This window comes from Microcebus murinus, chromosome 15 (assembly GCF_040939455.1).
Source record: "Microcebus murinus isolate Inina chromosome 15, M.murinus_Inina_mat1.0, whole genome shotgun sequence".
Lineage (NCBI taxonomy): Eukaryota > Metazoa > Chordata > Mammalia > Primates > Cheirogaleidae > Microcebus > Microcebus murinus.
Window position 1 is genome coordinate 13,176,704 of NC_134118.1, and position 16,783 is coordinate 13,193,486.

Below are 16,783 nucleotides of genomic sequence, written 5' to 3' on the forward strand. Positions count from 1 at the left end.
TTCTCTATATCTTAGCAGTTCAGTGTGCATCCACCCACAGCTGCGTGCTCGTAAAACTGTGCACCGCTGTGTGCTCACACCGCCCTCCCAGCGTGGCCGTTTCTGGGGAAGGTGTGAGTGCACCCCACAGCAGATCATCGCAGCTTCGGCTCGTCCCATCGACATGGTTTGCGCCTCTTGCAACATGAGCCGGGCACCGAACGAGATGCTGAGGATACGATGATGAGTTACGCACGGTCACTGTTGTGCAGGAGAGGAGACAGTTATGGAAACAGGAAGTGTCCTCGTCGTCGCTGTTTCCTCATCTGTAAACGTGAGATAATAGTGGCGCCCCCCTCAGGCTTGTTGAGGATTAAATTTGTTGCAATGCAAAAAGCACGGGGAACAATATGCGGCACGGCACGTGGTAATAAGCACGATGTAAGTCTTGACTGCTCTGACCACTCATCGTCATCACTGCCGTCACCGTCAGCCCCGACAGGACGCTCGTCCGCGGTGCAGGGTGGGAAGAGTGATACGATGATCAGGGAAGCCTTTTGGGGAAGGTCGTTTGTGAGCTGGATGTTGAAGGGCCAGGAGGAACTGACCGAGAAGACAAAGCAGAGAAGAATATTCCAGCAGAGGGAAAGTCACGTGCAAAGGCCAGGGGGTGCAGAAGCACCAGGCAGCTTAGGTAACTCAGCAGCCCGGAAATGAGAGCAGGCGTGTGGGGGATGGTGAGAGAGACGGCTGGATCTGAAGGGCAGGAGGGGAAGCCTGGAGTACCCCCCACGCCCTTCCAGGTTCTCAGCAGTCGTCTGCAGGGGGAGGAGGCTGGAGGAGGCTGGGGAAGACCACAGCAGCTCTTCTGGGGCATGGCCAAGGCCACCTGGTAGACCTAGCTGAGGGTGGAGGCCCTGAATCTGTGGGCCACCAAATAAGTACAATCCACAGGAGAAAAGTGATCTGTGCCTCAGGAGAAACTCTGCCCAGGGCCTTTTCATGGAAAAGGTCATTTCCAACCGGAGAAGCTAGAGCAGACCTCAGACGTACAGTGTGGACGTGAAGAGATGAACCACACCGCAGACAGTTCAGGAAGGTTCCATCCATTGAGGCGTTTTCAACTGAAGAGTGTCAGGATCAGATTCAAACTCTGGGAGGGTCGTTTTGGCAGGGCTGTGGAGGCAGACTGCAGGAAGGCCACACTCAAGGCAGACAGATTGTTGGAGAAAAATCTTAAGTCCTCAGAGACCAAGAGGCAGAACCATGTGGCGCTCCTGACGTGGGGCTGAGGCTCCCAGTCCTCTCCTACTGCCCCCTCCAGCCCGTGCTGCTCCCAGCAAGTGCACACCCCTCGGGGCTCAACCAGGCTCCCACCAGTGCTAGATGGTTTCCAGGAATGTGGAGTACAGCCTTTCCAAAGGCTGTACAAAGTCTTTCCAAAACTGCCCTGGGGGTCTGACCCTGAGCCCCCCTAAATGTAGAGTGTCTCTGGGAAGCCTCAACAGCACCGTCATGGAAGCCAGAGTTGGTTCTGTGTGGGCCCCAGCAGCCCAGCGTGCCCGGTGGGGGCCTCCTTAGCGTTTGAGCAGCCCGTTGGCTGGCACTCGAGTGGGCCACCAGCCCAGCACCCAGGCTTGCACCTGAGCCAGGCTGTGCGACAACCAGTCCTCACAAAGCATCCTCCGAGGTGGGATGATCGTCACCAGGGGACCGTCACCAGGGAATTCAGTGTGGCAATGTCAAAGGCACTTGCCAAGTGGCATGCCATTAGTGGACTTGAACGTAGGGCTGGCTTCTTATCCCATGTCTGTTGGGAGGTGCCTGCAGGAAGGATCTGCTCACATGGCAGTGGCAAAACCATTAGCATCGTGGCCTGTCCTAGTGCATGTCGTGCTGCTGTAACAGAATCCCTGAGGCTGGGTAATTTATAAAAGAAAAGAGGCTGGTTTGGCTCACGGTTCTGCAGGCTTCACAAGAAGCGTGGCCCCGGCACCCGCTAGGCTTCTGGGGAGGGACGCGGGCTGCTTCCACTCGTGGACAGGAGCAGAGGGGGAGCTGAAGTGTGCGGAGATCACATGTGAGAGAGGAAGCAAGAGAGGGAAACTGAGGAAGCCAGACTCTTTTTAATAAACTGCTCTCTTGGGAGCTAATCCGTTTCTGCGAGAGTAAGAACTCACCCTCCCACTAATCTATTCATGAGGGATCCTCCCCCATGACCCAGAAGCCTCCCACTAGGCCCCAGCTCTTAAAAGCTCCACCTCCCAACATCCTTACATCGGCAATTAAATTTCAGCATGGGTTTGGGCAGGGACGAACCACATCTAAACCATAGCTTGGCGTATCCCGGAAGAGGTTTCCTTGGTGATGCAGGGGTTTCTGCGGGCAGAGGAGTTCATCACGTGCGCCCTTCCCGCTGCCGCACCACCTGGGCTGCTTGTGGGACAGACACCACTGACACCTGGGTTCCTGAGGGCCCCGTGTGCGGAAAAACGAGAGCTGGTGGCTGCTTGCTGAGTAGCACTTGCCACACTGGTGTCCTCAGTTGATGCATTTGTCTGAGGGGCCCACCGCAATGGCCACAGTCCCCCAGGTGGGCACGTGGGGTATTCTGGGTTTCTCCTGGTGGCCCCCAAACTCACACGTGCCTCTCACCCTCCTTCTGCTGCAGATCCTGGCGCCCCTGTGAAATTGCCTTGTCTGCCAGTGAAACTGTCGCCTCCGCTACCTCCAAAGAAAGTCATGATCTGTATGCCTGTGGGGGGGCCAGACCTCTCGCTGGTGTCCTACGCAGCCCAGAAGAGCGGCCAGCAGAGCGTGGCCCAGCACCACCACACCGTCCTGCCGTCGCAGATCCAGCACCAGCTGCAGTACGGCGGCCACGGCCAGCACCTCCCCTCCAGCACCGGCTCCCTCCCCATGCACCCCTCGGGCTGCAGGATGATAGACGAGCTGAACAAGACGCTGGCCATGACCATGCAGAGGCTGGAAAGGTACTGGTGGGGTCGGGAGGGAAGGCAGGAGAAGGGTTGGCAGGGGAAGGGCGCGTTGGGGGTTTAGACCACGACCGAGGAATGTGAACACGGGGGCCCGTCGCCAGTAGGGGAAACAAAAATGTTTGAAAGTGAAATCAGAACAAAAACTGAATGTCAGAGAAAGCATGGGAGAAAAGAGTAACGGTGCCCAGTTGACACACTATAGAAAAATCACATTTATCAAAAACAAAAAAATAACATGCATCTATACATAGACGAGGCTGTCCGGAAAGTATCCAGCCATGTAACCATTCTCGTCTTATTAACGGTGGCTGGATACTTTCCGGACGGCACTCATATGTAAACAGTAAGGCCTCACTTAAAGAAGTTGGTTTGTGGAAACTGCACCTTTAACAAAACGATGTATAATGAAGTTTGACCATAGGCTAATTTGTTTTTTTATGGTTCATGCTTTTTATTTATTTATTTTTTTTTATTTTAGCGTATTATGTGGGTATAAGTGTTAAGGTTACATATATTGCCCATGCCCCCCTCCCCCCGAGTAAGAGCTTCAAGCGTGTCCATCCCCCAAATGTTGCACATCTTACTCATTGTGGTTGTATATACCCATCCCTTCCTACCCCCTCCCATACTCCCAACACCCGATAAATGTTACTCCTATATGTCCACTTAGGTGTTGATCCGTTAATACCAGTTTACTGGTGAGTACATGTAGTGCTGGTTTTTCTATTCTTGAGATACTTCACTTAGTAGAATGGGTTCCAGCTGTATCTAGGAATATACAAGAGATGCTATATTACCATTGTTTCTTAAAGCTGAGTAGTACTCCATGGTAAACATATACCGCATTTTATTAATCCACTCATGAATTGATGGGCACTTGGGTTGTTTCCACAGCTTTGCAATTGTGAATTGTACTGCTATAAACATTCAAGTGCATGTGTCCTTTTCATAAAGTGACTTTTGATCTTTAGGGTAGATGCCCAGTAGTGGAATTGCTGGATCAAATAGTAGATCTACTTGTATGACTTTGAGGTATCTCCATATTGCTTTCCACAGAGGTTGAACTAGTTTGCAGTCCCACCAGCAGTGTAGGAGTGTTCCTCTCTGTCCGCATCCACGCCAGCATTTGTTGTTTGGGGACTTTTTGATACAGGCCATTCTCACTGGAGTTAAGTGACATCTCATTGTGGTTTTGATTTGCGTTTCCCTGATGATTAGAGATGTTGAACATTTTTTCATATGTTTGTTGGCCATTATTCCCTCTTCTTTTGAGAAGTTTCTGTTCATGTCCTTTGCCCATTTTTTGATAGGGTTGTTTGATTTTTTCTTGCTGATTTTCCTGAGTTCTATGTAGATTCTAGTTATCAGCCCTTTATCAGATGTGTAGCTTGCAAAAATTTTCTCCCATTCTGTGGGTTGTCTGTTTGCTCTCTTGACAGTTTCTTTGGCTGTGCAGAAGCTTTTTAATTTCATTAGGTCCCATTTGTTTATTTTTGTTGCTGTTGTGATTGCCTTTGGGGTCTTCTTCATAAATGCTTTGCCTAGGCCAATGTCTAGAACAGTATTTCCAACATTTTCTTCTAGAATTCTAATAGTTTCACACCTAAGGTTCAAGTCTGTTACCCAGAGTGAGTTGATTTTTGTGAGAGGTGAAAGGTGTGGGTCTTATTTCAATCTTCTACATGTGGCTATCCAGTTTTCCCAGCACCATTTATTGAATAAGGATTCTTTTCCCCAGTGTATGTTTTTGTCTGCTTTGTTGAAGATTAGTTGGCTATATGAGGATGGTTTTATATCTGGGTTCTCTGTTCTGTTCCACTGGTCAATGTCCCTGTTCTTGTGCCAGTAAAAAGTTGTTTTAATGACTATAGCCTTATAGTATAGTTTGAAGTCTGGTAAATTGATACCTCCTATTTTGTTTTTATTGCCTAGGATTGATTTTGCTATACAGGGTTTTCTCTGGTTCCATACGAAGCGTAAAATTATTTGTTCTATATCTGTGAAAAATGATGATGGTATTTTGATAGGGATTGCGTTGACTCTGTAGGTCACTTTGGGTCGTATAGACATTTTAACAATGTTGATTCTGCCGACCCACGAGCATGGTATATTCTTCCATCTGTTTATATCCTCTGCTATTTCCTTCTTCAGTGTTTCATAGTTCTCCCTGTAAAGGTCTTTTACCTCCTTAGTTACACATATGCCAAGGTACTTTATTTTCTTTGTTGCTATTTTGCAGGGAATTGAGTCTTTGATTTGGTTCTCACTTTTACTGTCGTTGGTGTATATGAATGCCTCTGATTTCTGTGTATTGATTTTGTATCCTGAGACTTTACCAAATTCATTCATCAGATCAAGGAGTCTCTTGGTTGAATCCTTAGGGTTTTCTAGGTATAATATCATGTCATCAGCGAAGAGAGTTTGATCTCTTCCGCTCCCATTTGGACGCCCTTAATTCCTCTCTCTTGTCTGATTGCTGTAGCAAGGACTTCCAGCACTATGTTGAACAGAAGTGGAGATAGTGGGCAATCTTGTCTTATTCCAGTTCTAAGTGGGAATGCTTTCAATTTTTCCCCATTCAGTATGATATTGGCTGTGAGTTTGTCATATATGGCTTGTATCATTTTTAGGTAAGCCCCATCTATGCCTATTTTGTTGAGCGTTCTTATCATAAAAGGGTGTTGAATTTTGTCAAATGCTTTCTCTGTGTCTCTTGAGAGTATCATATGGTCTTTGTTTTTGCTTCTGTTTATATGGTGAATTACATTTATAGATTTGCATATGTTGAACCATCTCTGCATCCCTGGGATGAAGCCCACTTGGTTGTGATGAATTATTTTCTTGACAAGCCCCTGGATTTGATTGGCTAGGATTTTGTTGAGAATTTTTGCATCTATATTCATTAGGAATATTGGTCTGTAGTTTTCTTTTTTTGTTGCATCCTTTCCTGGCTTTGGTATCAGGGTTATGTTCACTTCATAAAATGTGTTGGGGAGGATTCCATCTTCCTCAATGTTATGGAATAATTTCTGCAGGACGGGCACCAGTTCTTCTTTGTAGGTGTGGTAAAATTCAGGTGTGAAACCATCTGGTCCAGGAATTTTCTTTTTAGGAAGGTTTTTTATTGCTGTATCAATTTCAGTACTTAATATTGGTCTGTTCAGAAATTCTGTTTCTTCCTGGTTGAGCCTACGGGGGGCTGTGTGTTTCTAAGAAATTGTCCATTTCCTCCACATTTTCCAGTTTGTGTGCATAAAGGTTTTTGTAGTATTCATAAATTATATCTTGTATCTCCGTGGCATCAGTTGTAATTTCTCCTTTATTGTTTTTGATGGAGCTTATTAGAGATTTTTCTTTTCTGCTTTTCGTTAGTCTAGCCAATGCGTGTGTCAATTTTGTTTATATTTTTCAAAGAACCAACTTTTTGTTTTATTAATCTTCCGTATAGTTTCCCTATTGTCAACTTTGTTTAGTTCTGATTTGATCTTAATGATTTCACTTTTTCTGCTGGGTTTGGGGTTGGTCTGTTCTTCTTTTTCCAGCTCTTGAAGACGATTCATTAGGTTGTCTGTTTGTGTTCTTTTCGGCTTTTGGATATAGGCATTTATGGAAATAAACTTTCCTCTCAGGACTGTTTTAGCTGTGTCCCACGGGTTTTGGTAACTTGTGTCACTTTTGTCTTTTAGTTCAAAGAATCTTTTGATTTCCATCTTGATTTCCTCGTTTATGAAGTGATCATTCAGCAAAAGGTTGTTTAGTTTCCATGACTGTGTGTAGAAATGAGGACTCCTATTAGGATTGATTTCTACATTTATTCCATTGTGGTCTGAAAAGATACATGGTATAATTTCTATTTTTTTAAATTGTTTGAGACGTGCTTTGTGACCTAGGATATGGTCAATCTTAGAGAATGACCCATGAGCTGATGAGAAGAACGTATATTCAGTGGTTTTGGGGTAGAATGTCCTGTAAATGTCAGTCAGGCTCATTTGTTCTAGGGTTCTGTTTAAGTCCATTATTTCCTTGTTGATTTTCTGTTTGGAGGATCTGTCCTGTGCTGTCAATGGGGTGTTAAAGTCTACAATTATTATGGTATTGTTGTTTGTCCATTTGTTTAGATCCAGTAGAGTTTGATTTATGAATCTGGGTACACCAAGGTTGGGCGCATATATATTTAGAATTGTTATGTCTTGTTGAACTGTACCCTTCACCATTATAGTGTCCTTCTTTGTCTTTTATTACTTTTGTTGATTTAAAAACTAGGTTATCTGTAATCAGCACCACCACACCAGCTTTCTTTTGGCTTCTGTTTGCTTGAAATATCGTTCTCCACCCCTTTACATTTAGTCTAATTGCATCCTTGCAGGTTAGATGTGTTTCCTGAAGGCAGCAGATACTTGGCTTGTGTTTTTTTATCCATTCGGCCAGCCTATGTCTCTTGAGTGGGGCGTTCAAGCCATTCACATTTATTGAGATAACTGATAGGTGGGGCAGATTTCTGTTCATTATGTTCGGTTGAACTTTGTTGCTTTGTTTTCTCTCTTGAGCCATTGTAGTATCTGGGCTTTAATGTTTAGCTTTGAGTAGATTTACATTCGTGAGTGTTTATTGTGCTGATCCGTGGGTAACACTGTTTTGAGTACTTCTTGTAGGGCTGGTCTTGTCTTGGTGAATTCCCTCAGTCTTTGCTTATCTGAGAATGTCTTGATTTCTCCTTCATATACAAAACTTAGTTTTGCAGGGAATAAGATTCTGGGCTGGGTATTGTTTTGTTTCAGAAGAGTGAGAATGGGGCCCCAGTCTCAGTAGAGAAGTCTGGTGTTATTCAAATTGGCTTTCCCTTGTATGTTACTTGCTTCTTTCGTCTTACAGCTCTTAGAAGGGCCTCTTTAGTTGATATTTTGGTCAGTCTGATGACTGCATGTCTTGACATCTTCCTATTTGCATTGAATCTTCCAGGGGTCCTGTGAGCTTCTTGAACTTGTATATCTAGATTTTTAGCAAGGCCTGGGAAATTTTCCTCTATTATATCTTCAAATAGCTTGTCCAACCCTTGAGTGTTTTCTTCTTCCCCTTCTGATAACCCTATGACCCTCACATTAGGTTTCTTCACATAATCCCATATCTCTTATAGGCTTTGCTCTTTTCTCGTTTCTCTGCTCTATCTCTGTGACTGATTTATTTAATTGAAACGTGTTATCTTCAATCTCTGAGATTCTTTCTTCTGTTTGATCTACCCTGTTCTTGAGGCTTTCCACTGAATTTTGTAGTTCCCTGAATTGATTCTTCATTTCTAGGAGTTCGGTTAAACTTTTCTTCATTGTATTGATTTCTTTAGTGAATTTTTGTTCCAGGTCCTGGAGGCTTTTTGTGGTTTCTTTGTGTTGGTTATTGTGTTGTTCTTGCAGGTCATTGAATTTTCTTATGATCCACATTCGGAATTCCTCTTCTGTCATTTTGGTTGCCTGATTTTGGTTGGAGTCTGTTTCTAAGGGGCTGGTGCTCCTCTTTGGGGGTGTGGTTTCCGTTTGGTTCTTCACATTTCCAGAGTTCCTTCGCCGATTTCTTCCCATGTCAATCAGTTGTTGCTTCTTTTCTTTAGGTTTTCGTTTGGGTACTCAAATGCCTCGTTTAGTTTCTGAGCCGGTAGGTGGTGTCTGTGGGTGAGATTCGACCACTCCCTGTATGATGAGTCAGTAGGTGCCGAGTAGGGTGTGCAGTATGTCCTCCCTGTCAGTAGGTGGTGCTTGCTTGGAGGGACAGGCTATGCTGTTGTTTTTGTGACCTGTGACCAGCTCTTGTTCTTCTAGAGAGGCACTCTAGTGCCTCAGGTGGTTGGTGGGGCCCTGGGACTTCCAGGTGTGTCCTTTTCTCCCCCTGAGTGAGGGCTGGTCTTGGAGTGAGTCTGGGCGGAGCTGGGTTGGGTAAGCCTGCCGTCAGGCACCACCAATGTCATTAGCAGGGGTCAAAGTTCTGTTCTCTGCTTCCAGGAAAAGCTGCCAAGGATGAGGCTGGAATGGCCCCACTCAGTCAGAGAGTCTGCGTGTGGGGGTGGGGCTGTCTGAGACCCGCAGTCTGGAGCGGGCCTCGCTTCTTTCCACCCTCCCCAACTCCTTGGCTACTCCTGGGCCTCTGCCAGCAGGCCAAACCACACGCCACCAGGCCTCCCCTGGATGTGCTGGCGGCGGGGAGGTTCCCTGTGCAGGAACGCCACCTGGGCTGGGCGCTTGGCCTCCCTTTGCGGGGAGGGTTGCCCTCTGGGACGCTGATCTGCCCCTGAAGGCACACACACCTCAGTAGGCTGTTTGCACATATCCCTTCTGTGTCCAGGCAATGCGAGACCTGGGTGCACGGGATCTGGTCTGCAGGTCTGACCTCTGAGCCCCAGAGTTCAAACTGTATCCCCACCAGGGAGAGGAGTGCCAGTCCCAATTCACCCACGGGGAGCCCAAGCTGGGTCTTTGTCTCTCAGCCTCAGGGTCTGCCCCGTTCTCCTGGGATCACCGTGCCAGCAGCACCTGGGAGGGCTGGCGGATAGGGAGCTCACAGTCTGAGTTCCCCTCATTCAGCTGTAGGGACCCAAAAGGGAAGGTCCCATTCCTTGGAGGTGCCTCCAGCTGGTGGCTGTATTGTCTCTCTCGGCAGCTGCGGATAGGGTTGGGGGAGAGGAGAAGGAGGCAGTATGGTGCCTGCCGCGCGGCTCGGGTCTGTGCACAGGGAGGTGCCCTGCAGGAGTTGGGAGCCTGGTGCCGCGTCTGCTACAGGCTTACTGCTCGCTGGCGGTGGCGTCTCTGGGCTGGTGTCCACAGGTCTCTCCACCCGCTGGGGAGCCCACCAGCAATCCCAGATGCAAGGGAGGGGAAAGTTAATCACTCAGCCTACCCTTGCCGCTGGTCTCCAGGCTGCTCCAGAGGTCTCTGCTTCTAGTTCTCCTCCGCAGCCTCCTCCCGTGGAGTCTCCTGTGGTCTCAGGTACCCCTCCTTCCGACTCCTGTCCGATGTATGCTCGACTTCTTGCTTCTTTCTTCTAATTTCTGCTAGAATCTGTCTTTTCTGCAGAGACACTGTCTGGCGGTGTTTCTCGTCCGCCATCTTGATTGACCGACCCTAGGCTGATTGATATATACAAGAATGAAGTTCTGACAGCGTATTTCTCATCACAAAAGCATCACCGAATGTATAAATAAAGACCAAAACACTTCTAATGTTTAAAATTAAAATCATTGTGACCTATATATACATTTAAGAAAGACTAATAAAAACAAGGAAGATACTTATTTACCCAGCTATTACAGCTCAGGGTCGTGCGTGGCCACAGCCTGTCCTGGCAGCTCAAGACAAGGCGGGAACCAGCCCTGGACAGGACACTGTCCCGTCTCCGGGTGCACTCACACACGCTCAGTCGGGGACCACATTGCCGTGCCAGTTCACCCAACACACACCTTTGGCTGTGGAAGGATCTGGAATATCCGAGAAAACCCACGCAGATAAGGAGAGAACATGCAAACTCCACACAGACAGCGGCCCCTGCCGGGAAGTGGGTTTTTTTCTCATCAACATTCTAGCAAAATGATGTTGAACAAAATCACCTTATTCAAGGACCTGTCACATACACATATATGTGTGTGTGTATATACACGCACACATACTGTGTTTCTGTAAACATTAACATTTTGTGCAAGGATGTACACATGATCATTAATAGACTTTACCTCTGGAGCAGAGAAATGAAGAGAAAATACTTTTATATTTTATTTCATATCTGTCTACACTGCTTACTTTTTAATTTTGTGTATATTACCTTTATGACATTCAAAAAACAATTTAAAGGTAAAATAAGAAAAGACAGGGGCTGGTGAGCTGGTGGAGGGAAACAGAGGGGCTGGGAATGGTGGAGAGATTCACCCTGCTCTTGCTGGCGGAGGGAGCGGAGCCTGGGTATCTGGGTGTGAGCCCCTGACCTTTGGCAGCTGCTGCTGCAGCCCCCTCTTTCTCCAGAATCTGCCTGCAACAGCTCTTCTGGGAGACCTGCAGAGAGGACCCCTCTGGGCAGGCCTGCACAGGGACCCTGACTCCCCACTGCCTAGGGAGACCTCTCGGCTCTCAAACTGGTTCTCGTTCGTGTGCATGTGTGTGTGCACACGTGTATTCAGACACCACCAGTCTGCGAAGGGACTGGGACTTCCCAACATGGCTCCAAGTCACGTTGCCTCACTGAATTCCCTGGCATTGTAAGGAGAAAGTGTTTGTTTTGGTCTGATTTGAAGGGCGTGTCTGCCTGGGCCCCAGAAGGCTTGTCCCAGAGCAGTGACTGCTGATCCCTGGGTCCTACGGATGGGAAAATTGAAGTCTGGAGGGCCCAGCAGATCTCTAGGGAGCCAAAGGCAAGGCAGGCACAGGCAGGAGCTGCAGGTTGTGGTTTCTTGACTGTCACTGTCTTTCTCTGCTCCTGCCTCTCAGCTAAGAATTCTGAATTTGGGAAATTAGCAGCTCACAGACAAGTTGTTGTCACTGGGAATTCTGACTTGATTACTTTGTGTTAACCCCTACCTTTGCTGCAAAAAAAAAAAAAAAATTAATTTGGCCCCTTGCCATCATTTTCAACTGCTCTTTTCATTAATTAGAACAATAATTAAAATATGAGTGGTACCTTTTAATCTATTACACATGGATACACATCATCATCGTCACCGTCATCATCTTACTCAATCCTCACACCACCTAAGGAGATGAGTGAATAGAGAACCTCGCGGAGGCTGAGGAGGTTCTCCACGGCCACCTCCTCAAGGGTGTCTGTCTCCCGTCTACAGCCACGTAGGTGCAGAAATGGAGAACAAGCTTTTAGATACTTTTATAGCAATTTGACAAAAGAATTTCACGTCTATTGAATCTTGTAATTAAAAAGGATTTTGTTGTTCACGCATTTTTATTATGTTTTACAAAAGCATCAATGTGTGATGGATTGAAAATTAAAAGAACTAAATGGTAAGAACTGTTCCTTGCCCATAGACATTTAAAAAGCGCTGCCCTAGGAAGTGAGTTGATGGGCTGGGCCGTCCAGCCCGGGTTTTCCTGCTGCAAGCTCAGAGCTCTTACTACTAAAGCCTGGTGACAATTACAGTCAACGTCACTGCCTACCCCCGTGCCTATATGCACTTACTGTTAGGCACCCAGTAAGTTTTTGTATCTCTCATGAGCTTTAATCATCTGAAAAATATACTCATGGCAGTATGTTGTAGTAGGAGGATATTGCTAAATATGCTTCCACTTAAAACATGCCATATGAAAAGGTTCCATTGAAAATGCTAACAGACAAGCTTCATAATCCCTTCGGGTATTTGTGGAATATTCCAGTTGAGTTTAGACCACTGGGTGGGTCTGTTGTGGTATTGGGAATGGGGGGTGTACAGCATGATCCTGGCAACTGAGCCAAGGCAGTCTCCCTGCTTTGTGCCACCCCAGACTCTCACCACCTCCTCTGTCTCACCTGCCACTCAAGGTCAAGGCATAGTGCTGTCCTAACTGGCCAGGCAGAATGCAGGAAATTCATGCATACGTCATTTGACAAGATTGCCGCCTCCCCAGAGAAAAAGAGGCTTACTTCCCAAACAAACAAAGGTTAGAGAGATTTCTCTGTTCATCCCCGTCATCTCCCAGGAGTCCTGAAAGAATCTGAGAGCAGGACAAGGTCGCCAGCCATTTTTCAGTGTAGGGAGGGAACTGCTGGCTGTCTCGGGTGATATTGCCCTGCTTTTTGCTACCTAAAAAATCTCCCTGTTGCCTGTCAACATAATCTCGTTCTTGTTCTAACCAAGTTTCATGCAAGAAGAATTATTTCTCTATCTTCCTGGCAATTTCCAGTGACCCCAAAAGATCCTGCAAGAAGGGAGCGACATTACCAAACACGTAGGCATTCTACCTACAAAGAGCCTTGGATCCTCCCCCCTCCATGACCAACTGTACCATCCTTGCCCCCGAGATTTCCTAGAGGTTCTCTATTCACTCATCTCCTTAGGTGGTGTGAGGATTGAGTAAGATGATGACGGTGACGATGATGATGTGTATCCATGTGTAATAGATTAAAAGGTACCACTCATATTTTAATTATTGTTCTAATTAATGAAAAGAGCAGTTGAAAATGATGGCAAGGGGCCAAATTAATTTTTTTTTTTTTTTTTTGCAGCAAAGGTAGGGGTTAACACAAAGTAATCAAGTCAGAATTCCCAGTGACAACAACTTGTCTGTGAGCTGCTAATTTCCCAAATTCAGAGTGTTACCTAGAGTGTCACCACAGGGCATCAGGCCAGACCAGTAGTCTGATCCTGATGAAAACGTTGTAGATGATGTGAAAATCGAATGATGAATTAAACAGTAACAGCACCTGACATTGGACCATACATTTGCACAACTGGTCATCTAATAATTGAGGGAGGCCTTAAAGACCACAGGCCACCACCTTCTCCCCTCTGCAGCGTGCTTGACCATTTGTCCCCTGGCCTCTGCTTGAACAAGACCCTTGCTAGACCCCAAGACACCTGCCCCACTGTTGAGGTCTGACTGCCACAAAGTTCCTTCTCAAATTAAGTTGTACTTATTATAATTTATACCCACCCTCCCAATCTTATTTCTAATCTTCCTTTGTATGAAAGACTTTTAAATCTTTGAAGATAGCTACCATTCCCTTTATGTAAGGGCTTCCAGACTTTTGACCATTGTGCTCATGTTTCCCCTATGCTGAATCTGTTCTGATTTGCATGAAGAAGTTCTTAGTCATTACCCTAAGTCTGCTTGATGGCACTGAACAGTGACATGTAGTTATTTATAGCTCCTGCTTACCAGATTTGGGGGAGGGCTATAGAATGAGTAAAGGAGAATCCAGTTGAAGCAAACTTAAAGGGGGTTCATATTCATCCAAAGTCACGGAGCTGCTCTAGGGTGTGGGTTCCAGAATTAACTGCCAGAGTTTGAATCTCAGACATACTGCTTATTGGCTGCATGACCCTAAGCATGTCACTTAACTTCTTTTTGCCCTTTGTTCCTCATCTGTAGAACAAGGATAAAAATAGTACCACCAAGCTCATTAGGGTCCTTTTTGAGGATCAAGTGATTCATTCAATCCAAATCAGTCTGGTTATTGCTTAGCACATAGTAAGTGGCCAAGAAATGGTAATGAGTAGTAAGCAAAATTAGTGAGCATGTAAAATTTGTCTTCAGTGCCCTTAAAAGGCATATTGCAAATGGTTTTCACCAAGTCTTGCAGGAAATTTCGTTTGTTTGCGTCGATTTCCTCAAATTAGATTGTCTTCATTTCTCTCCACTGGTGATTCATATCTTTTTTGAAGGTGATGTTTTATCATTTCAAATATTATGCAACTTTTTGTTTTTAGTATCTATAGTAAGCTGTGTGATCTAGTTGACATCAGCCTAATCAGCCACTAATTTTCTTTCTGATCTTAATTCAGTGGCTCCGTTCTCTGTGCTCAAGTTTCCTGTTAATAAAATGAAGGTGGGATAAGGACCTTTCCTTGTTGACCCTGAAGGAATTTTAGGAAGATTCTTAAGGGCCTGCTCTTTAAAGATTGCCTTCTCAATTAAAGGCAACTTCACACTTCCAGTTGCACACACCAAAAACCTGGGGTCACACTCGATCCCTTTTTGCTCTCGTACCCCAAGTCTGTCAGCAAATCCTGTCTGGTCTACATGGAGAGCACATGTGGCTAGGATCGCCGCTTCCCACCTGCTCCTGCTGCCCCTGGTCTAAGCCTCCAGGTGAGTTGGTCCTCGCCGGCTCATTGCAGGGCCTCCTACCTGGTCTCCTGAGTTCATTCCTGCAGGGCTTCCCCTGCAAGCGAGGGTGTTCCATGGTCATAAACAGATGTGAATGGGTGCTGGAGCAAGGATGAAACTCTGAATCCCTAGGTGTTACTTGCTTGTGAACTGGCACCGATTTGAAGTTCAAGGTTTTATCATCATGTAGCAAATGGACTACATTTTTTAATGAAATTTTGTTTCCAGGGAAAGATTCTCTCTTTATATTTAAGACCATCTCTTCAAAATCTCGTGCAATTCTGGTTAGACATTTGTCCTTGTCCCTAGGAAGCCAGAGTTATCAACCTCTTACTTTAGGTCAGTTCTTTGATTTTTTAAAGCCTATGTTTATCATCTTTAAATGGCTGCGCATACATATTGGTTTTCGATTTTTTTTTTTTTTTTTTTGAGACAGTGTCTTGCTTTGTTGCCCAGGCTAGAGTGAGTGCCGTGGTGTCAGCCTAGCTCACAGCAACCTCAAACTCCTGGGCTCAAGCGATCCTCCTGCCTCAGCCTCCCGAGTAGCTGGGACTACAGGCATGCACCACCATGCCCGGCTAATTTTTTCTATATATATTAGTTGGCCAATTAATTTCTTTCTATTTTTTAATAGTAGAAACGGGGTCTCACTCAGGCTGGTTTTGAACTCCTGACCTTGAGCAATCCGCCCGCCTCGGCCTCCCAGAGTGCTAGGATTATAGGCGTGAGCCACCACACCCGGCCTTGGTTTTCGATTTTAACTGCTATTATATGCTATTATATGCAGGGGCATAATATGATTTCAGGGCAAGGTAATGTAATTGTGAGCAAGACCCATCCTCTGCAAGGTTGGCAAGCAAATTGGTTAGCAGAAAGTTAAAATGTGACCGTTCAAGCCATTAGCATCTTTTGAAGTCTTAAGACGATAAAAAAGAAAGTGTATTTTCAAAAAAGAGAGAATCTGCTCTGGGTTCCTATGTTTACTTCAGGAGAAACCCTGCCCTTTCCTAGTGCATGAATATTGACTCTTTGACCGTCTTGGAAACCATTGTCCAGAAAGGTTCTTCAGGTCAAAAATAGGAAAATGCTAAAGAAAATATTTTAATAAATTAGTGGATAGTATCCATAGTGACTAGTTTATGATAAATTGCTGGTGTTTAAATGCATCCGTAGTTAAAACAGCAACTACCAGGGCTGATGTTCACGAAGCACGTTGCACTGGCATTGCCCTCTGACCTCGCAGCCGCCTGTGCGGGGCTCAAGTAGGTTTCTCCACTTCACTGGTGAGGACCAGAGACTCAGAGGCACAGCTGGTGAGTGGCCCAGCTGGGACGCACACAGCCCTGCTTACTCTGCGTCCTGCCCTTCTGGTACCAACCCGCCCAGCCAAGCTTGAGCTGGAACATTCATTGATGTTCTAGAGACAAAATCAAGTAGAAAAGCCACCACTGTTTGGAGAGGGCTGGGGGTAGGCGGCTGATGGTCGGACTAGGTATGTCTTTTTTTGTTGTTTTTTTTTAATTTCGGCATATTATGGGGGTACAGATTTTAAGGTTTCAATAAATGCCCTTTCCCCTCTTCTCCCCACAAGTCTGAGTTTCCAGCATGACCATCTCCCAGATGGTACACATCTCACTCATTATGTATGTATATTTAATTTCAGAGCATTAGGGGGGTATAAATGTTTTGGCTACATCTTAATAAATTGCTTTTGTACATTTTGAGTCAAAGTTATAAGTGTGCCCATCACCCAGATAGTGTGCCTTATACCCGTTAAGTGTGAATTTACTCATCCCCTCCCTCCCCTCCCACCTGCTTGGTTTCCAGTGAGTTTTATTTCCATATGTGAACATAAGTGTTGCTCGATAGTTCTAGTTTAATGATGAGTACACGTGGTGTTTAGTTTTCTATTCTTGCGATACTTCTCTTAGAAGAATGGTCTCCAGTTCCATCCAGGTTGATACGAGAGGTGTTAGTTCACCGTATTCTTTATGGCCAAGTAGGCTCTGTATGTCCCAC

At 45.8% G+C, this 16,783-nt stretch overlaps 1 protein-coding gene across 8 annotated transcripts in view; it reads left to right on the forward strand.

Annotated features, from left to right (window-relative positions):
• The window catches only part of PHACTR1 (phosphatase and actin regulator 1), a 508,037-nt gene that overhangs the window by 432,587 nt on the left and 58,667 nt on the right, over positions 1–16,783 (forward strand). For all 8 annotated transcript variants that reach the window (XM_012753501.2, XM_012753502.3, XM_012753505.2 and 5 more), the window contains one exon: positions 2,651–2,972. In XM_012753501.2, coding sequence (XP_012608955.1) covers positions 2,651–2,972 — 322 coding nt within the window. The remainder of the gene's footprint in view (positions 1–2,650; positions 2,973–16,783) is intronic.